At 49.7% G+C, this 14,766-nt stretch overlaps 1 protein-coding gene across 1 annotated transcript in view; it reads right to left on the bottom strand.

The window, feature by feature from the left end:
- DYRK1A (dual specificity tyrosine phosphorylation regulated kinase 1A) overlaps positions 1-14,766 on the bottom strand; it is a 646,342-nt gene that overhangs the window by 522,226 nt on the left and 109,350 nt on the right. The window contains 1 exon segment of the mRNA XM_030202220.1: positions 9,441-9,517. Coding sequence (XP_030058080.1) covers positions 9,441-9,450 — 10 coding nt within the window. The 5' untranslated portion in view covers positions 9,451-9,517.

The raw sequence follows: 14,766 nt of genomic DNA, 5'->3' as shown, positions 1-14,766 counted from the left end.
TCTCAACCAGTTCCGAAGCAGTGTCTCTTTGAGGACATTGTGCAACGGTACCGTGGAGGACTCTCTAGGTGGTGATGGATAGTCGAGGACCTCGAGCATCTCGGCCCTCATCTCATCCACAGAGACCACAGGAAAGGGAATGCAGATAGACATATCCCTAACAAAGGAGGCAAAGGAGAGGCTCTCAGGTGGCGAGAGCTTCCTCTCCGGTGAAGGAGTGGGGTTGGAGGGAAGGCCCACAGACTCCTCTGAGGAGAAATATCTGGGGTCCTCCTCCTCCCCCCACGAGGCCTCTTCCTCGGTGTCGGACATGAGCTCCTGTAGCTCAGACCTCCACCGGGCCCGGCTCGACTTCGAGGTACCGAGTCCTCGGTGGTGGCGTCGAGCGGTGGACTCCCGCGCCGGCGGGGATGAAGCTCCCTCCATCGACGTCGACGGGGACTCCACCTGCGTGGAGGTCAAGGCGCCGCAGTCGGCGTCGAAGGCCTCGGCACCAGGCTAGAGCAAGCCAGCGCCTACATCAACGGCACAGTCTGGCGCATCAGCCCTTCCAGGATCCCCGGAAGGATGGCTCGGAGGCATTCGTCAAGGCCCGCTGTCGGGAAAGGCGATGGGGACGGTGAAGGTGCCGGTGCCAGACGTAACGATACCTCTACCACCGAGGGGGACCGCTCCTCCTGGCGCTGCCGCTTCGTCGAGTCATCTCTGGAGCCGGAGCTGGTGGCCACCTGCGCCGTGGGCGACCGATGCCGGTGCTTTTTTAGCTTTCTTCCGGTGCCCATCATGGGCGCTCGGTGGTACTGAAGAGGAGGAGGTAGATCCCCCCCCCCCCCCCCGGCCTCTAGGGATCGGGTCCGACAGGGTTCGGTCCCGATGGCCCTAGGTAGAGGGAGTGACCGGGGCCGATTGCCCGCTCACCCCTGCCATCACCGGAGGACCGGCGGGCCAACGGAACCTGTGCTCCTGGGGTCGGTGCCATCAGTGCTGATTTCGTAGACATCGGTCCCGAAAAACTTGCCTCGCCACCTGTGTCCGTTTCCGTAAACCGAGACACAAAATGCACGTCTTGGTATTATGCTCCGGCCTGAGGCACTGGAGGCACCAAGCGCGAGTATCGGTCTGCGAGATCTGCCGGCCGCACCGACCACACTTCTTAAATCCACTTGGGACCTTCGAGGACATCGACGGAAAAATCGCGTCGGCGAAATCAAAGTCGTCGATGGTGGCAGTAAAAAACACACCTCGAAAAAGAAACGACCGTGCGGCCACAAGGCCGCAACGAGGCGCCCCACGCTAAACGACGAGGGGAGACAAAGTTTCGTTTTCTTTTTTTTTTCTTTTTTTTTTTTGAAAAAGAAACGGAACAAGAGAAAACAAACGAAGAAGAAAAAAAACTCATCCGGTTTCCGGGGCTGACAGAGAGAGAGACAAACGCAGCTCTCTCCAGCGCGGAAAAGAAAAGACTGAGCGGGAATGGTCACGCACGGGCGGGAAGACGGCCGCGCATGCGCAGTGGGCGTGCCCTGCGTGCGGGACCGCCCGCAAAGTTTTATTCCGGTTGGTGGGGGCTGCCGTGGACGTCAACCCAGTCGTGAGAACAAGCAGCCTGCTTGTCCTCGGAGAAAAGAGAGATTTATCCACAGAACGAAGTACCCGAGGGGGGGCGTAGGGAGAGACAAGAGTGGAGAGGTACTGGGGAGCGTACAGTGAATGCACTTATAGGTCAGTAAGAGAAGTTTGAATTGAATGCGGAAACGGATAAGGAGCCAGTGAAGTGACTTGAGGAGAGGGCTAATGTGCACCTCACATCTGATTGGCTGAGAACCCGCAAGTGGGCATGTCGCCTGTCAAATCAATTAATTTTGACAAATGCCAGTGAGATACACTACTGATGACCACATTGCAGCTTTGCAAATGTCCTCTATGAAGGCTAACCTCGAGTGGGCTACCGGTGCAGCCATGGGTTTGACATTTTATCAGCCTTGACATGGCCCTCCAGTGTCAGCTCAGCCTGGGCATTCGTAAAGGAGATTCAATCAGCTAGCCAATTGGAAATTGTGTGTTTGCCAATGCATACCCCCAATCCTGTTCGAGTCAAATGAAACAAAAAGTGGACTGTCTATGGGCTTTAGTCCGCTTCAGATAGAAGGCTATATAGCTCACCTGCAATCCAAGCTATACAGTACATTCTGGCCAGGGTGGGCATGTAAATTTGGAAAAAATGTTGGAAGAACGATTGACTGATTAAGACAAATTCAACACTAACTTAGGAAGGAACTTTATGTGTGAAAAAAGAACTACTCTATTGTGGTGAAACTTAGTGTAAGGTGGGTCAACTATTCGACCCGAAGCTCACTAACTCTGCAAGTTGAAGTGACCGCCACTGAAAACACAAATTTCCAGGTCAAATTCTTTAGATGATAAGAATCAAGCGGCTCAAAAGGAGCATTCATCAGCTGGGCAAGGACATAAGAACGTGAGCAATAGCACACTGGGAGAAACCAAAGGTCTATCAAACCCCAGTATCCTATTTCTAACTGTGGCCAATCCAGATCACACGTACCGGCTAGATCCCAGTACAGTAAAACAGATTTTATGCTGCTTATCCCAGAAATAAGGGAAAATTAGGTTCTTACCTTGGTAATTTTCTTTCCTTTAATCACAGCAGATGAATCCATTACGAGTGGGTTGTGTCCATCAACCAGCAGGGGGGCGACAGAGAGCACTGAAAAACCATAGTGCCTCATGGCCAGCTATTTGAAGCTTCCAAAGCAGTGTGACACCACCACATATAACAACGTGAACTTTCCTCACAGCAGATGAACACCCCAGAACAGGAGTAACAATTCAAAAGGAGGGACAAACTCAACCTCCTAAAACAAAACAGAAATCCTGAACACTGTTTTCCAACTTCTCCCAATGAGGGAACATATCTACAGGAAAAACTGAACATAAAACCAAGATCAATCACATAACGAACCACTGAGGGAGGGCTTATGGATTCATCTGCTATGACTAAAGGAAAAAAAATTACCAAAGTAAGAACCTAATTTTCCCTTTCTTGTCATCAAGCAGATCAATCCATTACGAGTGGGATGTATCAAAGCAATCACTAGATAGGGTGGGAACAAGCCACACCACGCGCCAGCACTTGTGCTCCAACATGCGCGTCTCTCCTGGCAGCCACATCCAGCCTGTAATGTCGAGCAAAAGAGAGCTTAGAAGCCCAACTAGCTGCACTACATATCTCTTGAAGAGAGAGTGCTCCAGTTTCAGCCCAGGAAGAGGAAATTGTTCTTATGGAATGTGCCTTAAAGGCTTCAGGCAGAGGCCAGCCAGACAGCAGATAGGCTGAAAAAATAGCTTCCTTGAGCCAACGGGCTATAGTGGCTTTAGACACTGGAGACCCTCTGCGCGGACCTGATAACAGAACAAAAAGATGATCAGAGGTCCGAAAGGCATTTGACATGCGCAGATACTGCAACAGAGCCCTTCGCACATCTAGAAGGTGCAATTGCCCAAAGGATTCTGGAAACTCCTCTTTAAAAAAAGGAAGGCAGGAAAATAGGCTGGTTTAGGTGAAACGCTGAAACTACCATAGGCATGAAAAAAGGCACCGTACGTACCATAACTCCGGACTCTGAGAATTGTAGAAATAGTTCTCGACAGGACAGCACCTGAAGCTCAGACACCTGTCTCGCCGATGCAATGGTCACCAAAAAGACCGTCTTTAGGGTCACATCCTTCTCCGAAGCTCGCCTAAGCGGCTCGAAGGCAAACACTGAAGGGCCTTTAAAACTAACCCCGTTTCAGGCCAGGCACGGAGCTCGCATGGGAGGACGGAGCTGAAGCACCCCTCTGAGAAACTGTACCACATCCAGACAAGCAGCCAAAGAGAGGCCAGCGACCTTCCCTCGAAAACATGCTAAGGCTGCCATTTGAACACGCAGAGAATTATAGGCAAGGCCCTTTTGTAAACCATCCTGCAAAAAGTCCAGTATCGGCGAGACAGAAGCCCGCATGGGTGTGATCGCTTTAGAAGCACACCAAGCTCACATTGGCGCCAAATCCTGCCATAAGCCACGGAAGTGGAACGCTTGTGGGCTTGTAGGAGAGTGGAAATGACTTTACTGGAATAACCCTTGTCTCTCAATTGCGCCCTCTCAATAGCCATGCCATAAGACCAAAGCGGCAGGCGTCCTCCATGGTTACCGGTCCCTGTGACAACAGATTCTGTACCAGAGGTAACGGCAGGGGAGCCTCCACCAGCATCCGCTGGAGGTCCGCATACCATGGCCTCCTGGGCCAATCCGGGGCAATGAGAACCACCTCTCCTTGGTGTAGCCCAATCCACAGGAGTACTCGCCCTATCAAGGGCCACAGAGGGAACACATACAGGAGGCCCTGAGGCCAAGGTTGAGCCAAGGCATCCAACCCCGCCGAGCGAGGATCTCTCCGTCTGCTGTAAAAGCACAGGACTTTGGCATTTGCGCTTGATGCCAGAAGATCCGCTAAGGGCGTCCCCCATTTGGCACAGATCTGCAGGAATACTTCGTCTGCAAGTCCCCGGTCCGCTAGGTCGATTTGATTCCTGCTTAGATAATCGGCTTGCACGTTGCTCTGACCTGCAATGAGAGCTGCTGACAGAAACTGCAGATGTAGCTCGGCCCAATGGCATATCTGAGCGGCCTCTGTGGCCAGTGCTTGACACTGAGTGCCGCCTTGTTGATTTATGTAGGCCACTGCTGTCGTGTTGTCCAACAGAACTCTGACAGCCAATCCTTCCAGGATCAATTGAAAGGCCAGAAGCGCCTGGAATATCGCTTACAACTCCAAGCGATTGATGGACCATTCCGACTTCTCGGGTGTCCAGAGACCCTGGGCATGCCTTCCCCAGCAATGTGCATACAAGCCCTTCAGGCTGGCATCTGTTACCACCAGGCTCCAATCGGGGAGCGCTAGCGGCATTCTTCGCCGCAGCATGCTGTCTGAGAGCCATCACTCCATACTGAGCCGGGCCGCAGGGAGCCACGTGAGTCTGCATTGATAATCCTGAGATACTGGAGACCATCGTTGAAGCAGTGAACACTGTAGAGGTCTCAGGTGCGCTCTCGCCCATGGCACCACTTCCAAAGTGGCCGTCAACCCCAACAGCTGGACTATGTCACAAGCTCGCGGGCGAGGCATCCTCAGGAGCAGATGGACCTGGTTCTGAAGCTTGCACCGCCTTTGCTCGGGTAGAAACACATACCCCGAGTGTGTCGAACTGGACCCCCAAATATTCTAGAGATTGAGAGGGGGTCAGGTGACTTTTGGCCAAATTGACAACCCAGCCCAGAGATGAAGTACTGAGACTACTCTGGCTGTTATCTGATGACTCTCCACTGTCGATTCCGCTCTGATGAGCCAGTCGTCTAGGTACGGGAGAAACCAGATACTCTCTCGCCTGAGAAAAGCAGCTACTACCACCATTACATTTGAAAAGGTTCGGGGAGCTGTGGCGAGGCCAAAAGGCAAGGCCCGAAACTGGAAATGTTTTCCCATCACCAATAACCACAGAAACCTCTGGTGCGGGAGCCAAATAGGAATGTGCAAGTAAGCTTCTTTCAGGTCCAGAGACATGAGAAACTCTCCTGGCTGTACTGCCGCAATGACGGAGAGCAGGGTTTCCATGTGAAAATGCCGCACTCTCAGGGACTTGTTGACTTCTTTTTAGTCTAGGATGGGCCGAAAAGACCCGCCTTTTCGCAGCACCACAAAGTAAATGGAGTAACGGCCAGAGCCGTGTTCGGCGGGAGGCACCGGGGACACCGCCCCTATGTGAATCAAGCCTTGCAAGGTCTCCTCTACCGCCGCCTTTTGGCAGCAGAACCGCATCGGGACTCCACAAACATGTATCTCACCGGGGCATTGAATTCTATTCTGTAGCCATCTTCGAATAGGTCCAAAACCCATTGATCTGAGGAAATCTTAGCCCACTCCTCGTGAAAGAGGGAAAGTCATCCTCCAATAACAGGGAACGAGGAGAGGGCCCACGCATCCATAGCCCTGGAAACTTTCAAAGGTCCCTCGGGGTCTGCCCACTGAGCGGAAATAAGCTCTTGGATGGAATCATGCAAAGGAAAGACTCGAGCAGGCTTTTTGGTACTAGCCATCCTAGGATTCACAGAGGAGGCCGTGCCACTGTCAGGCTCTTCAATAGAAAGGACCTGTAGGGCATCTGAAATAAGCGCTGGCAGCTCATCACGGTGGAAAATCCTCACCGCGGAGGGATCATCCAGATCCTGTGGTAATTCTGCACCTGACTCTGGCTGCTCAGACCACGAAGGCCTGCCAGAACTCTCCGAATCCTCACAGCCCGACCACGGGGGGGGGGGGGGGGGGGGGGGGGGGGAGGAGGTACACCACAATCTGAAGGGGAATTAGCCCTTCTACGCTTTTCTTTATGCCAATTATCAGGGAAAATAGCCTCAGCGGGCAGTCCCAGGCCAGAATCCACCGGGGGGGGGGGGGGGGGGACAATAGAAGGGGCCTCAGACGACCCTTGAGGGAGAGCTCTTTTCAGCATGTATGCTTTATGCAATAACAACACAAAATCAGGGGAGAAAAATTCACCCTGGGCACCCAGATCCCGTCCGGGGCTAGCCACTCCCTGAATAGCCTCAATTCGAGATCCCCCCCCCCCCCCCCCCCCCCAGGCTCAGGGCTCTCCATCTCTACGAAGGCCGCGCCATGCAGAGAATTCAAAATGGCGTCCGCTGCGAGCTCTGAGCGGGAAGAATCATCGCTCGCCATGCTCGGGCCGGCTCTTACACCTGTACAGCACGATTTACAGAGACCCTCTGCTGATTTGCGCTTGCCACACTGGGAACAGCGCTTTACATTCTCTGCAGCCATCGCCGAAAACATTGGGAAAATTCAAAATGGCGGTTTCGCGCCGAAAATGCCACGATCGCGGGCCCACCCCGGAGGAGATAGAAAACACTCTTACCTCACCGGACCGAGTATCACAGCTCCGGTCCCATAGAAGAATCAAAGGAAAACCTCTGTTCCTTTTTTTTTTTTTTTAACGCTGTGAGGAAAGCAGAGGTAATAAGAACTCAGGAGGCTCAGATGAGTGGGAAAGGCAGGGAAAGGCGAACCAATGTGCCTGCATCCACTGAGTGGGAAAGGACAGGGAAAAGCAAGCTAATATGTCCACATCCATGGGGGCATGGGTAAGGCAGGGAAAGGGCTGACCTATGTGCCTTCAAAGTGAAGCTGCTATAGTGTCTAACACCCCGGCTAATAACTGGCAAGCCAGAAGCCACCACCAAGCAGATTTGTGATGGAGCTCGAAGAAGCTGCAGCCACCCTGCTTGGGGAGATAGAGAATACTGAAGAGGCAGTGGAGCTGGCTGGCCATGAGGCACTGTGAAAAGTTGAGAGCTCTCTGTCTCCCCCTGCTGGTTGATGGACACAACCCATACGTAATGGCTTCATCTGCTTGATGACAAGGAAATTAGTATTATAATGTGTATAATTCATATTACAAAGACATGCACTACCATTTTCCAATCCCCTCACCGTGGAAAACCTAACGGGAGGTCTGCACCTCTCGTTGGGGAAGCTGTGAGGGAATCAGAAGGGGAAAAAAAATTCTTACGCGCTCCAAAAACGTCTGAGAAGGATGACAATCTGGAAAAATAAAATGTCCAAGTGCTCGTCAGGGACATCCTTCTAAAGTGCCTAACATGGACGCCCTTCACTCACAAAACCAAAAAAGGACATCCCTGATGAGCACTTGGACGTTTGCAGCTTTCTCCAAGTGAAGGGCTACTACTTATTTTAAGAACGAAGGAGCTTACATTTGTCCCCCTTCCTCATTGCCGAAGGGGGACCTTCCCAGGCTTCTGCAGAAGTGCTGAGCGATGCACTTTTATTCACCTGCTGGGAGGGAGGTGAGCAGGTCGTTTAGGATGGGAGGGGGGGGGGGGGGGGGTTACTGGTTCACAGTTTGCAGGGGAGGGGGAGGGGGTTACTGGTTCACCGGCTGCATTCATCCAGAGCTTGTGATAGTCCAGGGTTAAGTAGCAGCAGCCATGGCCAATGAGCAGAGGGTCCAGGCTCTGCCGCCCCCGCCCCCTTCTTGCCAGCCAGGTGCTTCTTCAGGAGCAGCAGCAGCCGGTTCTTCTCCCGCACTAAAGCGCCCTCCGATCGGGATCGTCGGCTGCTCGCATCCCAGGAGGAGCGCCCCGGCTTACCCTTGGTCCCTGGGGAGCGTCCGGTGGGGGCAAAGGGGGGGTAGACTTCCTCATCGCCAGCTGAAGCTCCAGGGCTAATGGACTGTGAGCCCCCGCCCCCCCCAGCCAATCACAGCGCATTTAGCTGACACCCGTGACAGCTAAACGTGCTGTGATTGGCTGAGAGAGACCTGGAGGAGGGGTGTAATCAAAATGGACGTCCAAATAGTCCTCGAACATCCCGATTCTCTCCGGCGGTGGTCAAAAGAAAAACGCGTCCAAAAAGGACGCCTATTAAAAAATCTGCAGGAAAAAAAAACCCGTCAGGGATGACTTTTTTTTTTTTTTTTTTTTTATGTGAAGCAGTCTGGCTTCCAAGGAAATCGCATGCAAATGAGCTAGCAGCGACCAGCTCATTTGCACGCGATTTCCTTGATGCATGCCCGTTTCTTACCGATTCACTATGGAATCGGTAAGGGAAGGCCTTTAACATTTTTATTGGTGCGTCTACCCCTAAGTGAATAGCAAAAGACCACACTAATTTGCCAACTCAAATGAGACAAGCCCATTGCTGAATTTTAAATCAGAAAAGATTACAATACATAAATTTGTGTTTTGCAACAAGTTTATTGATGACATGATAACTTGTTCTATTATTTTTCATTTGTACTACTACACAATACTGTGGTGATACAACTCCTAAGATTCAGCCCAGAAGTCTACCAATCTGCTGGAGATGGAGAATAATGCTTAGCAACCTGGCAGCAGCAACCTTTCCAAGAAAAGCAAACATTCTTGCTCTGCTTCCATCTGCTGGCATGAGGACATAAGCCATGTATCTAGGCTCAACTGGCAGGACCAAAAAAAAATTCTCATTTGTTCTTCAAATCTGTGCTGGCCAGTTTTGATTTGAACTGAGTAGTAAAAGCTTCGTATTATACCATTGCACTCTTCTTCTTCCTTACCCAGTTGCTCTTTAATCTTCTCACTGTTCTATGATTTAACTAAATTTTACTATCATTATGAAAGAATTGTAACCATTATTATATGCCCTACAGTAGAACAAGCCACTCTGATAAGACTGAGAGCACCTTTGCACAAATGAGACCATATTCCTGTACAGATTTAGAGTAGACAGAATTTTCTTATATGAACTTATACAAGAACACACTACATTTTCAAAAACCTTAAAAAAACACACACACACAAACACATTACCCGTATGCATCGTCTCCTTTCAAGGCTCATATCATCCTGAGGGATGGAGGGAAGAGTCCAGCAAAAAAAGCACCAAGCTATAAACACAGGAAAAGAAATATAAGTTTATGAAAGACAAATATATTCAACAAGAAACTATCACCATACACATATGTCTGGGCGTAGGAAGTGAACCAGTGAGGCATTAGCTTGGGGTGCAAAGCTTAAAGGCACTTAAAGTCTGCTTCTCTGGCTCACCCTACACAACAATGTGAGCATGTTTTTGAGTCCCAACACTATACTAACTCTCTGGCTTTTGAACTGAGTTTTACATAGAGTATTCAACACAAAGTCATTAAAATACCATGGACTTTGTAAGTTTTGGCACAGGAATAATCTACAGTAAATGAATCTTGCCATGAAGAACAAAATTAATCATAACTCAAAACTGAAAAAAATGGCCTGAGTAATATTTTTAAGTGATCTTCAGTTAGGTGGCTTTAGATGTCACAGAACTCGACCCTTGAATAAAGCCAGAAAGGTCAAAACTATCCATTATCCTTGCTGGTACAACTCACACCAATCCACATAAGATAGACTTACAAAGGTGGCAAAGTCTCCATGAGAACCTGTACTATCTCCTTAGATATTTCTTCAGCATGTTCATAGCTGACAAAACAGACTTCAGACAATTAAGAAACCACAGATTTAAAAGATGCTCAGTTTTCTAAGGCTTCACAGCTAGGACAAAGGAAAGCAGATGCCATGCTAAGCAGCCGGTTCCCACCACCAGTTCAAATATAATTAACTAGCTGGTTTGCTGGCATACCCACCAACATGACCAGCCTGCCCAGAATTGCTCCTGCACTACAAAAAAAAAGTATGACCCAAGTCTCACTGAGCTCCCAACAGGCTCTTCTGGTATCTCTGGGTGTGGAATAAAATTTTTCATTTCTCTTTTTGAAGATCTATTTCACTGACAAACAACAAATTAAAACTCTGCTAGACAGCCAGTTTTTTTTTTTTTAACCCTCTTAGCGATGTCAGGATCTACAAGGGAGTGAGAAGGGAGGAGAACCACTGTAACCCCAAAAGCAAGGGCCTAATGCATCACCAAGCTAGCACCCTTAGGTGGAAGCTTCATGCTGAGGAGACAAACACTGCACTCTATGGCAGCAAGGTACTTAGAAAGTCACAGGAGAAAGGGAGAGAAGACCTTAACCATATCCCTAACATGGGTTCTAGGACTGGGTCCTTCTACATCAGCCTACTACTACTACTACTTGACATTTCTAGAGCGCTACTAGAGTTACGCAGCACTGTACAGTTTAACAAAGAAGGACAGTCCCTGCTCAAAGGAGCTTACAATCTAAAGGATGAAATGTCAAGTTTGGGCAGTCTAGAATTCCTGAATAGAGGTATGGTGGTTAGGCGACCCTCAGGGGGAGGAATGCTGGCTTCGGCCTAACCCCTGGTAAGCCTTTCCTCAGCTGAGAGGTGCCCAGCTCTACCACCAGCTGCCTTTCAGGTGCTGTGGAGGAATTGCAGCTCATCTGCATATCCTTACAGCCCTCTCCGGGATGACACCCAGGTCCACGCCAATCCACTCAGGGTCTCCGCTCTAGGTGCCCAGTGCTCCTACCAGGTGCTGTGGAAGACTTGCAGCCCTTCTGCATTTCCTCACAGCTGTATCCGGGGTGACACGCAGGTCCACTCCAATCCACTCAGGGTCTCCACTCTAGGTGCCGCGCGCCTAATGGCACGCGGGGCACTTTTTCGCTTTACATCAAATCTTCTTCCCAGTTGCTAAAGTACCTTAGTCGTTTATGGCCCCTATTCTCTTCCTAGCCCTGTCCATTCCTAATCTTTTCCCTCACCCCCTACCTCTCTCTGCTATAGGAACTCACTGCCCATCCATCGATTTAATCACCTCACCTTCTCTCCTACCCTCTTCCTCCCTCTTGGCTTTTAATCTCCGTCTCTTTCTTCCCTCCATTTTGCCTTCCCCATTCTACCCAAATACCTCTCGCCTTCGACGCCTTCGTGGCCACACCTCTCCTACTCTCCTCCGCTCTTTTACTCCTTCTCTTACTCTCAGACGGTGACATCAATCCCAATCCGGGCCCTCCTCACCAACTATTATCCCAACTCTACAGATCTCACCGCAACCTCTCTAACCTCAATCTCTATTCCTCTACTCCCCTCCTCTTCTCTGCCCTTCTCTTGCACCCTATGGAATGCCCGCTCTATCTGTAACAAACTCCTCTATATCTAGGACCTCTTTAGCTCGCGTCACCTCCATCTGCTCGCCATAACAGAAACCTGGCTCTGCCCTGAGGACTCTGCTTCAGTCGCAGCCCTCTGCCATGGCGGTTATCTTTTTTCACATACTCCTCGCCCTGCTGGTCGCTGAGGCGGTGTTGGACTACTTCTCTCTCCCTCCTCCAGATTTCAACCCCTTCTTCCACCTCAATCTCACTGTTTTTCCTCCTTTGAAGTCCACTCTATCCGCCTTTTCTCTCATCTGCCTCTTCGAATAGTGGTCATTTATCATCCCCCTGATAAGTCCCTTTCGTCCTTTCTCAGTGACTTTGATGCCTGGCTTGCCTTCTTCCATGATCCTTCCTCCCCCCCTCTCTCATCCTTGGTGACTTTAATATTCCTGCTAATGATCCTTCCAACTCTTATATTTCCGAGTTACTCGCTTTAACATCCTCCTTTAATCTCCAACTATTCTCCACCTCCAACACTCATCAAAATGGTCACTGTCTTGATCTTATCTTCTCCTCTAACTGTTCACCCTCTAGTTTCCTTGCCTTTGATCTTCCCCTCTCTGATCACCATCTTATAACTTTCACACTTAAATCTCCTCCCTCCCAGTCCCGTCCTATCTTATCTAATTTATCTAGGAATCTTCATGGTATTGACCAGTCATCTCTATCCTCCCATGTTTCAAACCTCCTCTCGACTGTGGTACCATCCACGTCTGTCAACGAGGCTGTTTCTTCTTACAACAATATTCTATCATCTGCCATAGACACTCTTGCAACTTTGATAACCCGCCCTATAAAGTGTACAAAACCCCAACCTTGGCTGACTTCTAATATCCGCTACCTACGTTCCTGTACCCGCTCAGCCGAACGCCTCTGGCTGAAATCTCGGGCCCTTACAGATTTCTTACACTTTAAAGTTCATGCTGACCTCCTTCCAATCTGTTCTTTTACACGCCAAACAGGATTATTAAATCCAACTGACTAACTCTCTTGGCTCTAACCCTCGACTTCTCTTCACCACATTGAACTCTCTCCTCAAGGTCCCCCAACTCCCCCTTCATTATCTCCTCAGACCCTTGCTGAATTCTTTCACGACAAGGTTCAAAAGATAAACCTTGCATTCTCTACCTCACCACCTCTCCCTCCACTAGTCCGTTCCCCTCTCTCTCCTTCCCCTCATTCCCTTTCCTCCTTTCCTGAAGTTACTATTGAGGAAACTACACTTCTCCTTTCTTCCTCAAAATGTACCACCTGTTCCTCTGATCCCATTCCCACCCACCTTCTTAATGCCATCTCTCCTGCTCTTATTCCTTTTATCTGCCACATTCTCAACCTCTCACTTTCCACTGCGACTGTCCCAGCTGCCTTTAAACATGATGTGGTCACACCTCTCCTTAAGAAGCCTTCACTCAACCCTACTTGTCCCTCTAATTACCAACCCATCTTCCCTCCTTCCATTTCTCTCCAAATTACTTGAGCGTGCTGTTCACCGCCGCTGCCTTGATTTTCTCTCCTCACATGCTATTCTTGACCCACTACAATCTGGTTTTCGCCCTCTCCACTCAACTGAAACTGCGCTTACTAAAGTCTCCAATGACCTATTACTGGATAAATCCAGAGGTCAATATTCAATCCTCATTCTTGATCTTTCCGCTGCTTTTGACACTGTCGATCACAGCATACTTCTCGATACCCTGTCCTCACTTGGATTCAAGGGCTCTGTCCTTTCCTGGTTCTCTTCCTACCTCTCCCTCCGCACCTTTAGTGTTCACTCTGGTGGATCCTCTTCTACTTCTATCCCTCTGCCTGTCAGCGTACCTCAGGGTTCTGTTCATGGTCCCCTCCTCTTTTCTATCTACACTTCTTCCCTTGGTTCATTAATCTCATCCCATGGCTTTTCCTACCATCTCTATGCTGATGACTCCCAAATCTACCTTTCTACCCCTGATATCTCACCTTGCATCCAAACCAAAGTTTCAGCGTGCTTGTCTGACATTGCTGTCTGGATGTCTCAATGCCACCTGAAATTAAACAAGACCAAAACCGAGCTTCTCATTTTTCCCCCCAAACCCACCTCCCCACTCCCCCCATTTTCTATTTCTGTTGATGGCTCTCTCATTCTCCCTGTCTCCTCAGCTCGAAACCTTGGGGTCAATCTTTGACTCCTCTCTCTCCTTCTCTGCTCATATTCAGCAGATTGCCAAGACCTGTCATTTCTTTCTTTACAACATCCGTAAAATCCGCCCCTTTCTTTCCGAGCACTCTACCAAAACCCTCATCCACACCCTTGTCACCTCTCACTTAGACTACTGCAATCTGCTTCTTGCTGGCCTCCCACTTAGTCACCTCTCCCCTCTCCAATCGGTTCAAAACTCTGCTGCCCGTCTCGTCTTCCGCCAGGGTCGCTTTACTCATACTTCCCCTCTCCAATCGGTTCAAAACTCTGCTGCCCGTCTCGTCTTCCGCCAGGGTCGCTTTACTCATACTTCCCCTCTCCTCAAGTCACTTCACTGGCTCCCTATCCGTTTTCGCATCCTGTTCAAACTTCTTCTACTAACCTATAAATGTATTCACTCTGCTGCTCCCCAGTATCTCTCCACACTCGTCCTTCCCTACACCCCTTCCCGTGCACTCCGCTCCATGGATAAATCCTTCTTATCTGTTCCCTTCTCCACTACTGCCAACTCCAGACTTCGCGCCTTCTGTCTCGCTGCACCCTACGCCTGGAATAAACTTCCTGAGCCCCTACGTCTTGCCCCATCCTTGGCCACCTTTAAATCTAGACTGAAAGCCTACCTCTTTAACATTGCTTTTGACTCTTAACCACTTCTAACCACTCGCCTCCACCTACCCTCCTCCTTCCTGTACACGTTAATTGATTTGATTTGCTTACTTTATTTTTGTCTATTAGATTGTAAGCTCTTTGAGCAGGGACTTTCTTCTATGTTTATGCAGCGCTGCGTACGCCTTGTTGCGCTATAGAAATGCTAAATAGTAGTAGTAGTAGTAGCTGCCGAAGGCGACACTGAAGAGGTGGGCTTTGAGCAAGGATTTGAAGATGGGCAGGGAGGGGG

The sequence above is a fragment of the Microcaecilia unicolor genome, chromosome 4 (assembly GCF_901765095.1).
Source record: "Microcaecilia unicolor chromosome 4, aMicUni1.1, whole genome shotgun sequence".
Taxonomy (NCBI): Eukaryota; Metazoa; Chordata; class Amphibia; order Gymnophiona; family Siphonopidae; genus Microcaecilia; species Microcaecilia unicolor.
This window is presented reverse-complemented; position numbering and strand designations above follow the sequence as displayed.